Source organism: Puma concolor, chromosome A3 (assembly GCF_028749965.1).
Source record: "Puma concolor isolate L17-30 chromosome A3, mPumCon1.1.hap2, whole genome shotgun sequence".
NCBI lineage: Eukaryota > Metazoa > Chordata > Mammalia > Carnivora > Felidae > Puma > Puma concolor.
This window is the reverse complement of record NC_141669.1, coordinates 83,449,967-83,470,477: the sequence shown is the minus strand read 5'-3', so window position 1 is coordinate 83,470,477 and position 20,511 is coordinate 83,449,967. Positions and strand designations below refer to the sequence as shown.

Sequence of the window (20,511 nt, the reverse complement as noted above, 5' to 3'; positions counted from 1 at the left end):
TAATGTTTGCCAAGGCTTTCTGAATGCATAGTGGCCTCTCAGTCCCAAATAATTCTCTTATTAACTGCCATGCACCTCCCATACTTAAAAAAGAAGAAAAACAGTTAACGTCCAAATCCTGGATGAAGTTTAAGGGCTATGCAGTCAGACCATTTACATCAATCTTTATGAATAACATCACAAAGCAAAGCATCTGATGTAATTTCCAAGAGATAATAATCAGTCACGTAAAGGGTTAAGTAGGTATGGAAAGTACCAAGTGTTCAAAATAACTAAATTAGAATATTTCTATGGTTCTATGGTTTGAAATCAATCCCCCACCTACACTCACACACACATATTTATTATTAACTATCTATTCTCTTACCTTGGATAGAATGAAACGTGTTGTTTCCTCTGGTGAAGGTTGACACAGCCTTATAAAGGGCACTGCTATTTTTTCTTGGTTTTGGTTTTTGTTAATTTTCAAGGTCTACTGAGAGATAAAGTTATTAAGAAATAATCTAGCATTCTGATGAGTTAACTCTGAGTTTCAATATGAATCATGTTAAGATCCCAGTATACAAATTAGCTGATATTTGCACTGCTCTGTGTATGTAAACATAAAAATTTTATTGTGCTTTTCTGGATTTAAAAGATTAAGATATTAAATAATAGAACTCATTACCAAAAGAAAAGCTATTCTGGAAATGTCACATTTGGTACCATGTGTGATGTTGATTTTTTTTTTGCCTTTCCATAATATTTGAATTTCTTTCTTCTTTCTTTCTTCCTTCCTTCTTGCTTTCCTTCCTTGCTTCTCTCCTTTCTTTAAAAAATTTTTTTTTCTGATTTCTAAAGTATTATATGCCCAATAGGGGGCATTTATAAAATGAAGATTGAAAAGAAGAAAATAATCTCAATATGCAAAATAATTTAACATGTTTCCTTGTGCTTTTTCTACATATTTTTTCAACTAATTAGGATTATGTTTAAAAAGTTTCATATCCTGCATTTTCTACTCATTAAATGAGCACCTTCCTGTGTCACAAAAATGTCTTTGCTACCATCATCTTAATTGCTACATATATTCCTTGATATGAGTCTAATTATAATTTATAAGATATATTTGATTACAAAATAACCCCATGGCCATCTTCTCATGTCAGACGATATGTATCAGTTTTTGGAGCCCGGCCTCTGGGGCCAGACTGGCTGGATTTGAACCCTCATCCTACTCTTTATCAGATGAATAATTAATTAAAGAGTCTTGCCTTTCTTATGTGTTGACAGCATAGTTATAAGTATGGGCCCTCTGTGCAAGCACTCTGTGGAAATCTAACAGTATGACTGCTCAGGAAGTGCAAATATATGCAAGCACACACACACACACACACACACACACATACACACACACACACCACTCTCTCCTCTTCCGTTGTGTTTTATTTTTCCATTCATAGCACTTATTGCTAACGGATACACTTTATTTTATGTTTGTTTATTATCTGCTGAATTAACACACACATTAGATTCATTAACTATATACAGTTGGGCATCTTAGGTGATCACCTGATCCACTGTTACACCCACACAATCTTACTTTTGAAATGCTTCTTTTTTTTTTTTTTTCTTTTTTTTCAACGTTTTTTTTTTTTATTTATTTTTTTGGGACAGAGAGAGACAGAGCATGAACGGGGGAGGGGCAGAGAGAGAGGGAGACACAGAATCGGAAACAGGCTCCAGGCTCTGAGCCATCAGCCCAGAGCCTGACGCGGGGCTCGAACTCGCGGACTGCGAGATCTGACCTGGCTGAAGTCGGACGCTTAACCGACTGCACCACCCAGGCGCCCCTGAAATGCTTCTTAAATCATGACATCTTGGAAAATATGTTTTTTTTTTAATATAGGAAATTTATTGTCAAATTGGTTTCCATACAACACCCAGTGCTCATCCCAAAAGGTGCCCTCCTCAGTACCCATCACCCACCCTCCCCTCCCTCCCACCCCCATCAACCCTCAGTTTGTTCTCAGTTTTTAACAGTCTCTTATGCTTTGGCTCTCTCCCACTCTAACCTCTTTTTTTTTTTTCCTTCCCCTCCCCCATGGGTTTCTGTTAAGTTTCTCAGGATCCACATAAGAGTGAAACCATATGGTATCTGTCTTTCTCTGTATGGCTTATTTCACTTAGCATCACACTCTCCAGTTCCATCCACGTTGCTACAAAAGGCCATATTTCTTTTTTTTCTCATTGCCACGTAGTATTCCATTGTGTATATAAACCACAATTTCTTTATCCATTCATCAGTTGATGGACATTTAGGCTCTTTCCATAATTTGGCTATTGTTGAGAGTGCTGCTATAAACATTGGGGTACAAGTGCCCCTTTGCATCAGTACTCCTGTATCCCTTGGATAAATTCCTAGCAGTGCTATTGCTGGGTCATAGGGTAGGTCTATTTTTAATTTTCTGAGGAACCTCCACACTGCTTGGAAAATATGTTTTAACAGTGAATGTGAAATCTACCTTGAGCTTAAAAAAATGATAATAATAATGCCTGGGTCCCCACCCAGATACCTGAGGTACAGCCTAGGCTTCCTGATTGCTAAACATCATCCAGGTGATTCTAATATGCAGCCAAGGTAGAAAGACACTAATCTAGGGGCCTATTTGTATACTTAAAAGTAAATTTAATAGATCACAAATATACACATTTAACGATAATATTTATTATTTAAGACATTAAGTATCTGTGCATATATAGGTATGTGTATATAAGTGAGTTATCTATGTACACACACACACATACACACACAAAGAATACTCACAAATTCCCCCTAAATCACCAAATGGAATGAAGTTTTCTCTAAACGAAAAAGGTTCTCTTCTAAAAATTGTGTGACTTAGAGTGAGGATACAGACACAAGCCAACTGTTCTCTCTGAACCCAGCGTAGTACTATCCAGGGCCCCTGCAGAGTGTCTGAATGTTCATTCCTGAGTCTCTGGTTCTGTCCAACTGCCCTGTTTATAGACCCCACCCTGAGCAAAGTGACCATTCTCTAGAAAAAAATAATAATAGTTCACAGAATTTCTGCTGAGGAAGCTGAGACTGGACCAGGTGAATAGGTCCAGATTGTAGAAAGTTACACTGACCCACATAAGTAGATGTAGATTGCTTCCGTGAAAATCACCCTTATTAGCAAAACATAATTGAGTACCTCCTAAGATAAGCTGCCTTGATGAAAATCTTAACACCAGTGATTTTTAAAATAACTGTTTCTCTACAGTGTTCAATGCCTAAGTGTTTCACTCAGCCTTCAACATGACAAAACCACCAAATGCAAAGAGGAAAAAGCGATCTTGGACATAAAACACACACATGTGCACACGTGCGTGCACATCCACGCTTCCACTCCAAGGAAAGCAGCATTTATGTTGAACGAGGGTTGCCCTGTGCAGGGCCAGGAGAATCATTCCCATTTCATAGTCTTTTCCACAAACACCTGCTGTGATCCTTCTGCTTCCCCCACCTCCACCTGTGCCTGTGCCAGTCCTGCTACTTGAACCCTTCCTGCTTCTAACTGTCGGCTCCCTGAATTCTAACAGCCTGGCTCAATGGTTGCCTTCTCAAGGAAGCTCTCCAACGGCTGGTGCCCCAGACACCTGCACACTTGTACGCACTGCATTCCCATTACACCTGATTCATCCCCGCTCCCTGGGACTTCCTTGAGGCCAGAGACCCTGTCTTTCCGTGTTCCCACACCACTTGCTCAGAGCCTTTATATGTTTTTGTGCCGGTGGGAGGGGGGAGCAGTCATACCATCCCAGAACCTGCATAAACCCAGCTTCTCCCAAATCTACACCCTCCCAAACCATCCAAGGACCTTGGGTTGAGATGTGTGCCCCAGATCCCAGCGTTGCACAGCACCAAATGAGTGTTGGTGGAGGTTCCCAAGAATAGACCAAGGGAACGGGGTGAAATTCATACAATCACCTCAGGTGTCTATATCTGCCTGGGATTGCCCAGTCATTAATTTGTCTCATAACTGCAGTGCGATTTGCTCGGGGTTCTCACTCCTGGAGGCACCTCGAATTAAAGGCTAACGTTTTGGAATCAGAGAAATTTTGTTGTGAATCTGTGATCTATTACTTAGTAGCTGGATGCCCTTGGATAAATAACTAAACATCCCTGTGCTTTGGTTCTCCTCCTTTAATTAAGCATAATGATAGTGCCTACTTCATTTGGCCTACAGAAGAATAAATAAAAATAATGCATCTAAAAGTTTTCTACGCCATGTCAGACAAGAGCTTAATAAGTGAAAACTACCAAATATTTTAGCCATTTTCACTTTTTCAGGAAAAAAAAATTGGGGAAGTTTTAACCTTTAAAATTATACTATCAGGGAAAGTTGATGATTCTGTCTCACCAACTATTCGTGTGTGTGTGTGTGTGTGTGTGTGTGCATATATATGTGCGTGTATATGCAGACACATGCACATATATACTCCATATTTATATACATATCTGAATATATATATATATATATATATATACACAGTCCTTACATACGGTGACTCCACTTACGATTTTTTTTTCATTTATGATGGTGCAAAAGAGATACACATTCCGTGGAAACCGTATCTGGAACCTTGAATCTGTATCTTCCCCCAGGCTAGTGTTACGCCCTAGGATCCTCTCTAGTCCCAACTCCTAGTGGGCCAGGGGTTCACGACAGTGAACAATAGATACACTTACAACCATTCTGTACCCAGGCAACCATTCTGTTTCTCACTTTCAGCACACTATCCGATCAACTGAATGAGATACTCAACCGTTTATTATGAATTAGGCATTGTGATAGAGGATTTTGCCCAGCTGTAGGCTACTGTATGTCTTCTGAGCACCTTCAAGATAGGCTGGGCTAAGCTATGATGTTCAAGAAATAGATTCATATTCCAGTGACTTAAGATATTTTCAGCTTAGGCTGGGTCTGTCAGGACTACCCTCATCCTAAGTGGAGGCAGACCTGTACACATAGTGGCATACATACTAAGCTGATCTTGTTTTCAAAACCCTGGCCCCAGGAGGCTGGGTCGCCCTTTGCCAGGCGGGCCGGCAGCAGAGGGGAGGGGGCAGGGGGTGAGGATGGCATCCGGGCGCCGCTTCTTACCTTCAGAGGGGAGTCCCCGAGGCTGGCGCGGGGGCGGCCGTCCCTCCTCCACCCTGGTGGCCTCGGCGACAGAGGCAGGAGTTCAAACAGCAGGTGAGAAACTGCAATCGCCGCCTCCCCAGCGCTGTGAAACACGAAAGGAAAGAGAGGAGCCGCAAGTGTGATTAAAGATATAAGGCAACTAGAGAAGGTTGGAGGAAAAAAAAAAGGGGGGGGGGGTACAAAAAAAAGCAGAAGAAAGAAAAAGCGTCCGGCAGCCGCCACAAAGGCTGTAGGTGGGATGCTGCCCCTGCCCAGTGTCTGCAGTGCTGGAAGTCGGGCGCTGCTGGGTCCCGCAGAGTGTTCCAGGTCTGGGTTGCTCCAATCTAAGATGCTCCTGGTCGAGGCTTGCTCCCAGTGGGGGGCTAAGGGATGGGGGGAATCCTCCCAGTCTGCGGTGCTCCTCTGAGGGGGGTAAGCCCTGGCGCAGGCGTTCCGGCCCCGGAGTGCTCCTTGTCTGGGGCGCCCCTCCCAGCGTTCTTGGGGTTTCGGCTCCTCCACCTGGGCGCCCCGCCTCTGAGTTCCGGGAGCTGCTTGATCGCGGCGGCGACTGCACACAGCTGGAAAATCCCGCCTCGCCCTTGCACGGAGGTCAGCTGCGGTCCCCGGCGGGGCGCGGCGGGTCCCGGGAACTCTCGGCTGGTGGGCGGTGGCCGAGGGACCCGCAGTGCCATGGGCGCTGCATTTGCACACCCTACAGGCCGCGGAAAGGTTTGCGCCAGAGTAAAGTCAACCCGCCCGTGGGGCAGAGGGGCACCGTCTGTGGTCAAGGGGAAGGAGCCAGGGGTGGGGGCTGTAGACAGGAAAGAGGCCAAGTAACAGCTCCAAAATGACAGGACGGCTTCTAGAAGTTATCCAAGGTGAGGAGGAAGCCATTGTCTGAAGCACTGAAGCCTCAGATCTGTGCCGAGGCCTTCTGCCTGTGCTGGGGGTTGGGGCGGGGCGGGGCGGGGGGGGGGGGGCGGTTCTCTCCTGGGAAGTAATGGAGAGGGGTCAGAGGTGTTGAACTGAAATTTTAGATTGTTTAGAACAAAAGAAGGGCAAAGGAGAACTTGTACTCCTAATTTTTTGTTTTTTTGTTTTACTGTGGTAGAACTCAGGATACATTTTTAGACTGGTCTGTGGTAGGGTCTTTCCAAGAAAAGTGAAGAACGAAACCATGGCTGACAGGAAGAACGTTTAATGAGGCAGTGGTTTTCATCCTTTTTACTCGGTCAAAATAATTCATCATATAATAAAAGAGAATAATCATATAATTATCTCAAATGCAATAAGAACAAGCATCTGACAAAATTCAACAGGCTTCCTTCAAATAACACTGAGAATACTGAGAATAGAAAGGAACAGTCTTGATCTGATAAAGAACGTCTATAAGAAACCTGTAGGTAGTTTCATCATGAATACCGAAACACTTTGCTTTTTTTTTCTAAGATGGGGAACAAGATAAGGATGTTATCTTTCATCTGGGACAATCCTATTGTAATAAGCAAAGAAATAAAAATAGAAGACATACAGATTGGAAATGAAGAGATAAAACTACTGTTTTTGACAGACGGTCGATTTTATGATCACCCTTTGAAATTCACAAAAGAGTTACTGGAAATAATAGGTGAGTTCAGCAAAACCATGGAATAAAAAGCCAATATACAAACTCAAGTGTAATTCTTTATACTAGTAATGGAAATTTGAAAAATGAAACTTGTTAATAATACCACGTATAATACCATAAAAATTAAATACCAGGATATAAGTCCCTTGAAACATGTACAAATTGTCTACAATGGAATCTACAAAATACTGCCAAGAAAAATGAAAGACCTAAAAATTGGAAGATTGGAAAGACCTAAAAATTGTTAAGATATCTATTCTGCACAAACTGTGGAGTTTATATAGTCTATACATTTTTGACTCTATACGTTATAGAGTCTATGTATTTCATGCAATCCAAATCCTAGGAGGAATTTTCAAAGAAATCGAGAAACTGTTTCTACAATTTATGTGAAAATGCAAATGATCTAGAATAGTTGGAACAATCTTGGGGAGAAAAGAACAAAGACTTACACTGACTTGAAGGTTTACAATAAGGCAATACTAATCCTAACTGTGATATTTGCATGAACATATAAACAGAAAATAATAGAGAGTAGAGTAATAGACCCACATATTTACAGCCTATTGATTTTTGACCAGGGCACCATGTCAGTTCAATGGAGAAAGAAAATTTTTTCACAAGTGTTGCTGAAAAAATTGGGCATCGCTGTGGGGGAAAAAATGAAGCTTAACCCTCCCCTCATCCTATATACAAATATTAATTCACAGTGGACAATGTGATCATAGTGAACATAAAAGCTGGAACCATAAATACTTCGTGAAGATCCATAGGAGAATATCTCCATGATGTTGAGATAAAAACAAACAAGCAAACAAACAAACAAAAACAAACACAAACAAAAACTTAGGACACATAAAACACTAACCATATAAGAAAAATTGATCAGTTGGGTGTTATCAAAATTAAAAATGTCTGCCTCTCAATGATTTCATTTAAAAAAAAGGAAGAGATAAGGAGGTAAGCCTGGAACAATTCTCACCTTACACCTATATGAAGAGGGATTTATATACAGAATATATTTTAAAAATTTCCACACATCAACAATATGAAGAGAAACAACACAATTTAAAAATGTGCAGAAGACTTTACTTTCACTGAGCAATACATGAATCTTATTGGTGAATAAGGTCATGAAAAAGGTTCAACATCATTAATCATCAGGGAACTGCAAATTAAACCATAATGAGGTTGATTTGTCACCCACTGAAATAACTAAAAGGAAAAGAAGCCTGACAATACCAGTCATTGGTGAGGATTGACTCAATCATAAGAGCAGTCTCATACATAACCGTAGGAAACATAAAATGGTACAGTTTGCCAAGTTGACAGTTTCCAAAAAGGGACCAGTCCTAGGTATCGAGCTAAGAAAAATACAAACACAAGTCCACAAGAGTGTCCACAGTCTCCAGATCCACAGTAGGTACAACATGAAACCACCCATGTGTCCACCAACAGGGATAGGTTAAACATACCGGGTACAGCCATACAATGGAATACCGCTCAGTAATACAGAGGAACAAACAACTGACACATGCAAAACATCGATGAAGCTTCAAAATGTTACATTGTGTGGAAGTAGGGAGTCACAATGCTGCGCGCCTAACTTTACTGGTAGAAATTTCAAGATCTGACAAAAGGAATCCATAGAGACAGAAATCAGAACACTGCCTCTGAGGAGAGGGATTGACTGGGAAATGGAAGGATGGAACGTCCGGGGGTGATGGAACTATTTCTATCTTGTTTGGGATGATAGCCACACAAGTATGCGTAATTGTCAAGACTCATCAAACTTAAAATCTTGCCTTTTATCGTATGCAAATTTGACTCAAGCAAGAGCAATTCTTTGTGTCTTTATAATCCACCAGAATTTAAACCCGGGTCATAAGGTAGACACGTCACTGGTTTGGGCTGTATTCATTGTATTTCACACTACCTTGTGTGGTACATGAAGCACTTGTCACTCTGATGGTACAGATGAAGGAAGCGAGAGAGGTCGGTGGTGCTGCTGGCAGGAGAATCCAGGCTTCTGGAAGTTCTGCGGTCTCTCTGTGAGCATAGGCTTGGAATCAGGCTATGAGAGCTGAGAAAGACCTCAGAGCTCTTCTTCTCCATCCTTAGTTTGCAGAAACCGAAGCTCAGATGACTTGGGAGGTGGTGTGTAAGTTTGGGAAAGGAAGCACTGCAGAAAAGAGCTCAGAGTTGCTCCTGGGGCCAGCCCTGTCTGGTCCTGTGAAGTGTTTCCCTTGTCCCTTCCCGTTCTAACCCCATAAGATAAGTAAGGAGTATGCCTGATTCACCTGAATACCCCTCCAGAGCTCTTCCTCTCCCTGCCCTTCTCAAAGAGATACTCAGCTCATGTTCAGGAAATGTAAACGTTGAATACTTGCAAAGCAGCATATAATACAGACAGTTAAAATATAGTTAAAAAGAAAGTGTATCAAAAACAGGGAAGAGATTATTATAAACTCCTTGTTGTGATATCCTATGTACGTACTTGCTGTAGAAAGAGCCCAAATTAGTCTCCATGCTGTCAAGTAGCTAATGCAAAGAGGTAAATACAATCAGCTCCAAAATGCCCTGTGTCCATCCACCAAACAAATGTCTGTATGTCCAGGTGGGTGGGGAATCAGGATTAAAGGCACATCTATTCCTGCTGGCGAGGGTGGAGAAGTATCCTTCAGAGGTGTTCATTGCGAGAGGACTTGGAGTATCATCCACGTTTCAAAAAGCACAATGAGATGTTGCCATTTATTGAATTCTTCTCTGGTCCAAAGAGTCTTCTTCTACTTTTTGATTTGCACAAAAATACAAAGAGTTTGGTATGGTTTATTCTCATGCTACCTAAGGTAATTTTGGAGAACTTTTGGAGAAGTTGAGTAACTTACTCATAGTCACACAGCTGGTTGAGAGCAGAGGATAGATTGTTGATTCCAATTAGGTGATGCTGACCAATCATTTATAGGGCATCCTTCTCACAGGCTTTGTTTTTTTTTCTTTGTTTTGTTTTGTTTTTTACTAATTCAACAAAATCAGATGTCACCACAGAAAAGCACAATAGCCCACCAGCATAGGGAGAATCAGATTTAGCAAATTAAAATACAAGATTCGCAGCTAAATTTGAATTTCAGATCAATTTCATATGAAAATTCATTCTTGGAATTCAACTTTAACTGATGTCTTGTAATTTATCTGGTAACTTAATCCAGGGAGTATAGATTCAGATTATAGGGTACATAGAAGGATGGGTAACTGCAGATCCTTTAGGCAACCTTCCAGAAATGTGATCTCTTTTCAAGCAAGGCTCAGTAAGGCATTGAGTGACAATGCAAAATTATACTTGCTGTCGAGGGTCTGGAGTGCAGTTTTCTTTTGTAGCTAAATCTGAAATCATACACGTTTTAAAGCAGCTCAGCTGAGGGTAAGATCTCCATCCACCTGTAAAATCTGAGCTCTGACAGGACTCCCAGCCTGAGAGGACACTGCTGAGTTCCGTATCCACTGATGGGCTCTGTGGCCCCTGAGGCTATGTGAACCCCTTCAAGGAGTGGTCTTGACTGCATACCTTGACATCACTTTTGTCAAAGGGTTCTGTCAAAATGCTTTACTAATTTCATAGAAATGTTACAACAAACCAATTTCTCAAATTAAAAAATAAAAATAGGGGGCGCCTGGGTGGCTCAGTCGGTTAAGCATCCAACTCTTGGTTTCGGCTCAGGTCATGATCTCACAGTTTGTGAGATCGAGCACCGCATTGGGCTCTGTGCTGACAGCTTGGAGCTGCTTGGGATTCTTTGTCTCCCTCTCTCTCTCTACCGCTCCCCCCACTCTCTCTTTCTCTCTCTCTCTCAAAATAAATAAACAAACATTGTTTTAAGTTCAAAAATTGTAACTGGGAAATATAAAATATGCTGGTATGGTCATTGCAAAATTACTTATAATGATGGCTATTTAAACTCAACACAACTCAAATATACAACAATAACTAATTAGGCATGTCAGCTGTGGCACAACAGTGAAATAGAACTCTATGAATAGTTAAAATGTTAAAATTTAAGTGACATGTCAAGTGTTTTTATTATGATGTTAAGTAGAAAAAAATGTATAAACCCTACACACTGTGCGAGCTCAGCTATATTAACAGAACATTTAAGTACAAGTTAAAAATTTTTTAAATACAAATTGACCCAAATGTTTAAAAGTCATTATCTTAGGATGATGGATTTGTGGATAATACTCACTCTTTTCTTCTTTGATCTTTTCTGTTCTTCTGTAACTTTTAGAGTGAGAAAAAAAATATTTCTAAGGAGAATAAAAATATATCAAAGCGACTTTAGAACTTCAAATACTGATTGTAATGGCAGTTGGGTAAGGGACCCCAATGGTATCCACAATATTGAGATGATAAAACTTAACACCCATTAAAATAAAATATAATAATTTTTGGTGGGTTGGAAACAAGACTTGCCGCTAATATTCTGCTTGTGGGAATCGGAGTGTTCTTCATGGTTACATGCAAATTTCGCTCTGATGCTTTTCGTTTGTTCAAAATGTAGGATACTGGGGCGCCTGGGTGGCGCAGTCGGTTAAGCGTCCGACTTCAGCCAGGTCACGATCTCGCGGTCCGTGAGTTCGAGCCCCGCGTCAGGCTCTGGGCTGATGGCTCAGAGCCTGGAGCCTGTTTCCGATTCTGTGTCTCCCTCTCTCTCTGCCCCTCCCCCGTTCATGCTCTGTCTCTCTCTGTCCCAAAAAAATAAATAAACGTTAAAAAAAATTAAAAAAAAAAAAACAAAACAAAATGTAGGATACTGACAAGGAAAAAAGGGCAGGAGAACAAGAAAGGGAGAGAAAGATGGAAAAAAGAATAGTGAAAAGATCCTAGGTCTTATGGAGAAAGACCAGCAAAAGGAGAAAGGGAAGGAAATGTGGGGTGAAGAGAGGGGGGAGCGAGGATAAAAATTTCGGGGCATTTTGCATCCACCCAGAATCAGGAAAATGGAAGTAAAGTTGCTAGATGAAACCTGAGGCCTGAACACCCTCGACATGTCCCCATTTCTCATGCCTCTGCTCCAGTGTCTGGCCCAGGGGTGTAATCCTGCCAGAAGGAATGCAGATCTAGGAAATCTGGTGCACCAGCACATCAAAGCAAGCGCTACTGCCCCTGGGTACTCAGGGAAGCCCAAGTGGATGTCTTCCTTGAGGGTTTGTTTGGCACAGGCATGTGGTACCTCACGTGCTTCCAGAACTTGGAATTCAGGGACCGTTTGTTGGCCACATCATCTTCCTTCCACTTGATGGTACCTTGCATTTCCACGATGTGCTTGAGGGAATCTTGGAGCTCCCCAAACTGCATCCCTCCTGGCTTGCTCAGAGCCTCTAATTCTATAAGAATCACCTTGGAGTCGTTCTGGATGAGGGCACTGTGCAAGGCGATCTCCTGCTCATAGGCAAACTCCCTGCAGTGAGTGATTTCAGGAGTCAGGATAAAAATGTGCCGCCTACTCTTTTGTATGTTGGTTTCCACTGAGGTGGCTGCATCTGGGGATAAAAGACATGGACCAGATTTCCTGTTGATGCATTTTTAAGTCTAATGCTTTGATCATAAATGTTCTGAACTTTAAAAAACTGTTATTGTTATAGCCTGCCATGAGATTCTGACACTGATCAACTCTTTATTCAGGAAAGTAGGAATGAGCTTGGATGGACAACTTGTGTTCATCTTCTCCTTCTCACTGTCAGAACATCAGTCCCAAAGCCTTCTTCCTTCCCAGGTAGAGGGGTCCTAACTAAAACAGAGTCCTTGGAGTTAAATGGGAATGTAGAGATATTTAGCAAGAGACTTAGAATTCAAGTTCATTAACTACATGTTGCCCTCTTTGAATATTAGCTTATGTGTTTAATAGGGCTTAGAACTTTAACTCTTAGGAACCCTTGCTTCTCTGAACTGATTCAAGCCTCTAGGGGAGTCCTGGATTCATGTCTTTCCCCAAGATCTCGGTTTTAGAAGCTGATTTGATCCAGACTAGAAAAATCTTAAGGAAGACCAGATCCCCTTATCAAGTTGGAGTTAATACAGCATCAACTCCAAGACGATAGCAGGTAACTTCTGGACAGACTTAGAAAGAACATGTAAAATACTCAGCTCTCACTGCAAGGAGGTAACAGCACGATCAAAGAAGCTTAACCATGAATGAAACCACTCAAGATATTCCTAGAGGCTGGCAGCTGAAAGACTGCCAATTCATGTAGTGGGAACTAGGGAAATAAATGTTAAATACTGCCAGGTAGAGACCTTATGTTGGTCAGGATCCCAACATAAAACTTGGCATACTCAAAGGACTGACTTAAGAGAGTTTAATCAAAGGTCAATTTATAAAAAATGTGGGCAGACCCAAGGGAAATCAATGAGAGATACCTCAGAACCCCCAACATTGGAAATAACACAGGAGGCATTACCACCCTCCAGGTATGAAGGGGAGGAAGCAGTTATGGAACCCTAATGAGTATGAAAGCAGCTATCAAGAGCCCTTGCTTTGGGAGAAAGGAGCCCAGCCACCCTGGCAACCTCACAAGATGCCTGCCTCTGACCTGCCCCCAGTGCTCCCTCTTGGCCAAACTCAGCGTGGAGCAGAAGGCAGGGGTGTGATGGATTCCATAATGACCAGCCACCCAGGGCCATTGGATGGAGTGGGATGCAGAGTGGACTTGAAGGAGCAAACAGAAGATACCTAGGAGGGGAAGAAATATACTGATGCAGGCAGTCATGATCTTTTTCTAAGGGAAGAGTGAAGTTTGGTGTTGTTTTGTTAGATCTGATTTTATTTTGGTTGAAGTAAGGTCAGAAGACTTCCCCTTGAGGGAGGGGAAGTAGGAAGTCTTCTCACATGAAAACCAGCACAATGCAGGCTACACGAGCTTGAGCATCAGCGAGCTGTCTGGAACGAGACGGAGCTACAAGTGAGGTCAACGCATCTCAGAAAGAAGAGATGAAGAGCTTGCAGCCAAGTGTAGCAGGTGCTGTGACATCACGAACAGATGGAATCCCTGCAGCTTCCTGTGCTGGTGTGTCACATGAAAAAGAACATTCGAGCACCATGACTTCCTCCTCTCGACTGGCCTGAGTAGCCAAAGGGAGAGTTGGAGGAGGGAGAAAGAATCCAGAGGAAACTTGGATTACATTTTCCTGAATTGTTCATTTTATAAGCCTCCCAAGCCATTATGGGGTGATTAACATTGCCCAAATAAATATTCCAGGACAAACCAGCTTCACCTTCCATGTATTCCTTTAAATCTATAGATGCTGAATCCCTCTTTTCAGTGGAAATGCCAGGTTAAGTTCACAGTCTACTAAGCATTTGCTTTATTGGAATTACCCTCATGATGCTCCTGCCTCATTCATATTCCACATGCTTCCTGGTCCCTGAGGAATTTGAGAAGGGCCTTAAGGAGGGTTCATGGGTACTTGACATAAATGTAGAGAGACAAGGAGAACTGCTTCTGAAATGCCAGAATTACTCTCAAAGGTACATGGAATTGACTACACTTGATGAAACAGAAGACAGCTCTAGTTGTTGTGAGAATATACATCTGCAAATGTTTCCCCTATACAAGGAAAATCATAAAGACTCTGAGGCCTTTCAAATATTGTAGCCAATGCCTCTGGATATTAGAACAAAATTCTTTGTTTTGTGAGTCCTCTTTCAATTCTTCCAGAGAGAACTAAGAAATGTCAGTTATGTTACTGGTGGATGTGGGAGGTAAGTAGGGGCAGTGCTTTGCTAAATCCACCCCGTAAAGACAGCTTACTGTGTCTTCACGTCACTGACACTCCTGCGAAAACGTCACGATCGGTTTGGCTATGGGGGCAGGAGGAGCAAAGAGTAAGTATCTCATTCTTCCAGAGCAATACTTAAAAACCCTGGTTTTAAGGCATGGAATAATGATTGCAATTCCCTATCCAACACAGGGAGAAGACCACCTATCTCTTAGGGTTCTGATGAATGTGAATTTCTGTCCTTAATGTATTTTTTTAAGTTTATTTTATTTTGAGAGGGAGGAAGGGCAGTGAGAGAAGGAGAAAGAATCTCAGTCTCTGTCCGGCGCATAGCCTGAGGCGGGGTTGGATCCAGTGAAACATGGGCTCATGATGAGCCGAAATCAAGAGTTGGTCCTTTGACTGAGCCACACAGGCGCCCCTGTCCTTGATGTATTTTGACAGCTTTACCTTCTCCAGGTAGCATATCTCTCCCGTAAATGCATAAGTTATAACCACATTTATTTTCCAGAACATCAGGCAGAATCTGGTAAACAAAATATCCCACAGCACTGGCCCTCTCAGGACTATTTGTATAGTTCCGCGGATAGATAACGTAAGCATCGTAGATCTTTCCATCTGAAAATGAGAACAAGAAAAGCAACTTTATTACTTGGTTCTCCAAATTTGACTCTCACTAGACATTCTTCACTCGATTTTATGGTTGGTGGTGATTGCATCCCACCCCCCAAAATATTCTGGAATCCAGAGATGGTGAGGACAATCTACTGCTACAGAAAGTCATCAGAAAATCAATCTTAATCCTAAAGTTCACCTCTTCACTGTCTCACACTGAATGAGAGAGAATAGGCAAGAACCCGTCCAGTTTAGCTCATCACATCATATTGTCAAATGTGAGTAATAATTTATTGAGAAATATTTATAGTCATGGATAACGAGTTCTTCTGCTGTTTGGGGCAGATCTCAATTTTATCTTTTGTTTTCTCCGTGCTTACCCAAGGAAATGGAAATGCTCAAGTAGAATTTTTTAAAGGATCTGCATTTCCCACAAATTGAATAATTAGCCCGAATTGAGAGGACCATAGGGAAAATGTAAAATATATCTTCATTCAAAGGAAAGAATGGTGTTCTTGTTTAGCGGGGCACAATTGTATTCTTTCATGTGTCTACTTATGTGCATAGATAGGACTCTTTATGGAATGGGCTTTCTGGCAAAATACACCCGCATTCTGATGGCCCCTTCTACACTGTTCACTTCTGGAAAACGGGAACAATTTTTTTTTAAGTTTTAAATTCCATGAAGTTTCACCAATACACATTTTCCAAACTGTTTAAACCACTCTGGGCTTGGGGCAGATTCTGTTATTTAGTAGGAACAGCAATCCTGCTGGGGAGGAAATCTGAGGTGTTGAGATGAATCTCAGAACCATGAGAAGCAACAAAAAAGGATAGAAAATGGCCACTAAGTGAACTGAAAAAAAAAAAAAAAGGTCTACTCTGAATACATTTATCAGCAAAATCTGGATTTAGTCGACAGCTGTTAAGAGATCAACAGACAAGTAACCATCAGCCATTATGGATCCTTTTCTTCTGAAGGAAAATTTGAAACTCGCCACTTACCATTCCTACTTTTGTAAGGTCTAGCTATGTCTCTCCAGAGCAGAATAAACTCAATCCAGAACACTTTTAGCATTATCACCATGATATTGATTAGCATTAACAAGATGCTAAATCCTGTCAGTATGTAGTAGGTACTTTGATCGTCAACTATTCAAAAGATAAAGGGAAGACAAAAATGATCACTATTGTTTCTAGAACAAGGTAAAATAAACAAATATATATGGACGCTGACCTCCATTGGGCATATGAGAGATTCATACAAAAGATGCTTCCCTGGAATTTTCATGGCTGCTTTAAGAATCAGTAAGTGAACATTTATGGAGCACCTACTCTGTGCAAGGCTAGGCATCGTAGGGGATTCTCAGAGCAAAAAAGGTGTCAAGGCCAATGTAAACTTAACTAAGATAGTAGGTAAAAGTGCGATTTTAGCTGGCAGAGGTTCTTAAGAGTGCTGGTTCCGTGCTGGACTGGGCAAGGAAGCTTTCCTGCAGGAGGAGGTCCCTGAAGAATACGTACGTTTTAGAGAACTTTATTTATTTATTTATTTATTTATTTATTTATTTATTTTTTTTTTCAACGTTTATTTATTTTTGGGACAGAGAGAGACAGAGCATGAACGGGGGAGGGGCAGAGAGAGAGGGAGACACAGAATCGGAAGCAGGCTCCAGGCTCTGAGCCATCAGCCCAGAGCCTGACGCGGGGCTCGAACTCACAGACCGCGAGATCGTGACCTGGCTGAAGTCGGACGCTTAACCGACTGCGCCACCCAGGCGCCCCTAGAGAACTTTAAAAAGAAAAAAGAAAAATGTATTCCTGGCTACAGTGGATGCTGTGAGCCCGAGGGCAGAGATGTGGTGTGTGTGTGTTCTGAGGAACTGGAGTGATCCATTTTGGGGAGTTAGAGGCAGACACAGTAAGAAGGTTCTGACCAGATTTGAGATTCCTGTCAAGGTATTTTGTCTTTACTGTAAAGGTCATGGGAGCCCTTGATGAGTCTCGAGTGGAGTGTTAACAACAAAAGTGGTTTGTAAGCAAGATTCATCCGAACGTAGCGGAAGGTTTGTTTCTGTGGGAGAGGCTGTAGGAACTTAGAGTAAAATTGATGGGAAGCTTCTGTAATACTTGGCAGTTAGAGGTAAGGAGGGCTCAGACTCCTGTAAGAATGAGAAAGGAATGGATGCACCTGGTATTGGGGCATGAAAGAGAATGAATCAACAGGTCTTGGGGTCTTACTGCATCTGGGACCGGGGGCACAAGAAAGCAGGGAAGAAACAAGAACCTTGTAAGTCACTAAAGCATCACTGATGGAGAAGTCAAACTACTGGGGTTTTAGGTTCTACACACCCCTTACTTTTCTCATGGTGGACATCACTTAGCCACCGTTGAACTGGGTCCTGCACTCACTTCTGCACAAGGTGCATATGCAAGATGGTTCCCATTTTCAAGGCCTAGTCACAGCTACATACACACTGAACGCAAGAATTATACTTATTAATAGTATTCTTGGACGTTTTAGGTTTACTTCTCTCTTTGGAAGTAACTATCTTCTCACAAATAGTGCCCCTGAAAGACGAACGTGAGAAGGACCTCACATAAGATTTGACTCTTACAGTGTTCTCCCTGCATTTTCACGTGACGTCTCAAAGCATGGGTTCCTAGGCTTGCCATGGAAAATTTGCGACTTGTCCGTAGTCACAGATTCCTCCCTTGAAGGCTCATCGGCCTGCTGAGCATCCAGAACCATGAAATGAAGAAGGGCCAAGGTGAAGTGATTCAAAACCAGGGAGCAGAGGGTGTTGCTGAAAATTGGCAGAGAGTTTACTGACTGCACTGTCATTAGTGTAAATGATAGACACTCCCTAAGTAAGGCATTTCAACAGGATTGTCCACACCCTGCCCCAGTTCACTCTCTCTAAAGGTCCTACCTAGACACACTCTGGGAGTGTGGAGGTTTTGGTGAAATAAGTGTGCATGTGACCGGCTGCTTTCAACAGGAGGAAAGAAGTTAACCAAGTCAGTAAAGGAAGTTGAAGTCCCATACCTTCCTGTTAATGTAACGATTAAACACCAAATACTTTCTGAAGGTGTTTATAAACGGGAAAGCACCGTCTAAGTTGGAATCCTGGCTCTAACTAGAATATTTGGTAATGTATTCAACCTCCATTTGCTTCTGTTTCCTTCGCTGCAAAATTGGATGATAGTAACAGTCTCTTCTTCATGGAATATTGATCAAATAAATGAGAAATTAAATGGAAAATAAGTAGACAGGTTCAAAGGAAACAATGAATAAATGTGTACTACTATTCTTATGAGTATCAAATATTTATTTAATCACGTTGAATAATATGGGAACATAAGCTTTTAGAGTTTTGGTTTTCTAAGCCTCAAGGCAGTGTTGTAATTTCTTTTATTCTGTGATTAGAAATAAAGGCATTCATTGTGACGAGCTACTGTAGCGACAGTTTTTGTTTAATTTACACAGTTGTCAAAACAGAGTGTATCCATGTTTTTTGTGGTTTTTTTTTTTAGATTTTATTTTTAAGTAATTTCTATACCCAACATGGAGTTCAAACTCATGACCCCAAGATCAAGTGTCACACGCTCCACCAACTAAGCCAGCCAGGCCCCCCCGCCAGAGTGTAACCATGTGAATTTGAAGAAAAACAAGGGAAACATAGAAAATACAAATAAACTAGAAGGAAGAAAGTCACCAAGTACATGTAACGTGAAAACAATTCCAATACACAGGTAATGAGAGAACATTCATAAAGTGACAATATAAGCTTCACGTGGGGATAATGATGCAATGGCAGTGTCAGGGTGGAGACTGCAGTTTCCCCTTTCCTTGGGGAACCAATGTGCCCACTACCATCACAACATTACCCTAACATGACGTCTTGACATTGTCCATATGTCCTGGGGTGACTCAGTTATAACTGAGAAAGCTGGAGACCCACGGAACTCAATAGCACTCAAAATCATCCAGGGAAGTCATGATTCTGTTTGGTAAAAAACTTACAAATTGGTGGTTGAAGTCTACATTAAAACAAAAATCCGAAGCACCACCTCAGGCAGAGACTTAGCACGAACATATCAAATTGGTGGCCTCCGTTTTCATCGCTCCCAACTTTTTTCCGTCAGGTTGTGCTGCTGTGTTTATCCAAATTAATCGGGGCTATATCCCACTTCGGGGTATAAACTGAGGGTTCAACTCTCCCTTTTGCTGTTTGACAAACACATTAAATAACTTCCATGTCGTTGTACATGGAATTACAAGTGTAAAAATACCATATTTTTCTCCCCGCCCATTTACACCAGATTAAATGCATCATCTAACGAATAGGATGTCTTTGCCTGGAAATGTAAACAAGTGAGGAAATTGATAGGTTCTCAGGAAGGAAATGTTTGTAAAACTATTTTTGCTGACATCATTGCCTGTGGGGACACACCGACAGAGTGGAAGGAAGAAACAGACTGCCCCTGAGAGGAAGAGCGTGTCATCACTGACATTGATTAACAATGTCTGGGTCGGGTGATGATAAAAAGCACAATGACTCTTAGATGGTCTGTTTTGGACTCTTTACACAAATGTGTCCTCCTGTTACCTATACCCAAGACAGATCATTTGATCATCCTCTACATCCTGCCCCCATATGCCACTGATTATTTGTGAAAGGGAATGTTACATTTTAAAGGATTATATGTAGTGTCTGAATGTAATCTCTTGAAGAGTAGTCAGTTTCACATTTTTGTTATGACCATATTTTATTGCAGCAAATTATAATGAAGTCATTAAAGGCACGCTAGATTCAGATGAAACTATAGGAAAGTTATAAATAATCTGGCCTTTTCAAGTTACAGGGAAGGTTATTCAACCTGAGAAACATAAATGTAAACTGCTGTTTTGCGGTATAATTGAGCCTTATCGCTAGAGCAGTAGAAATGCACAAAAACAGTTTTCCTTGATAACTTTGGTGTGCATTCGCTTATTCATTGGACCGATTTTTATTGGACACATGCTAGGTACCAAGCACTGCCCTACAGACTGAGCACACAAAGATGGGTGAGACGCCATTCCTGACCTCACAGAGGTCACAGTTATGTTCAGCAGACTCTCAAACAAATTTTTATAAGTGTGATGAGTGTGGAGACAGAAATAGGGTCCTACAGAAATACCTGGAAGGAACATATACTCCAAACTGGCGGTCACGGAAGGCTCCCCATAAAAGGCAGCACCTGAATTGCATGTTGAATGACAGATACAATAAAGAAATGAGCCGAGCTACCAGACTTCCATTGAGTCTCACCTATATTTAAAA

At 41.6% G+C, this 20,511-nt stretch overlaps 2 protein-coding genes across 10 annotated transcripts in view; both read right to left on the bottom strand.

Annotated features, from left to right (window-relative positions):
- IL18R1 (interleukin 18 receptor 1) overlaps positions 1-11,355 on the bottom strand; it is a 43,918-nt gene extending 32,563 nt beyond the window's left edge. For 3 of the 4 annotated variants that reach the window (XM_086701433.1, XM_086701435.1, XM_025931771.2), the window contains exons 1-2: positions 5,151-11,355; positions 368-475 (exon numbers count right to left, since the gene is read on the bottom strand). The gene's annotated coding sequence lies outside the window, so the exon portion shown is untranslated. The remainder of the gene's footprint in view (positions 1-367; positions 476-5,150) is intronic. The other variant, XM_086701434.1, reaches the window with a different exon arrangement.
- Positions 11,356-11,598: 243 nt separating this feature from the next.
- IL1RL1 (interleukin 1 receptor like 1) overlaps positions 11,599-20,511 on the bottom strand; it is a 70,365-nt gene continuing 61,452 nt past the window's right edge. For 4 of the 6 annotated variants that reach the window (XM_086701430.1, XM_086701429.1, XM_086701428.1 and 1 more), the window contains 3 exons: positions 16,193-16,339; positions 15,023-15,190; positions 11,599-12,336 (listed from right to left, as the gene is read on the bottom strand). In XM_086701430.1, coding sequence (XP_086557556.1) covers positions 11,951-12,336; positions 15,023-15,190; positions 16,193-16,339 — 701 coding nt within the window. In that variant the 3' untranslated portion in view covers positions 11,599-11,950. Of the gene's footprint in view, positions 12,337-15,022; positions 15,191-16,192; positions 16,340-17,117; positions 20,500-20,511 lie in introns of those variants that run through there. The other 2 variants (XM_086701431.1, XR_015249292.1) reach the window with 2 other exon arrangements.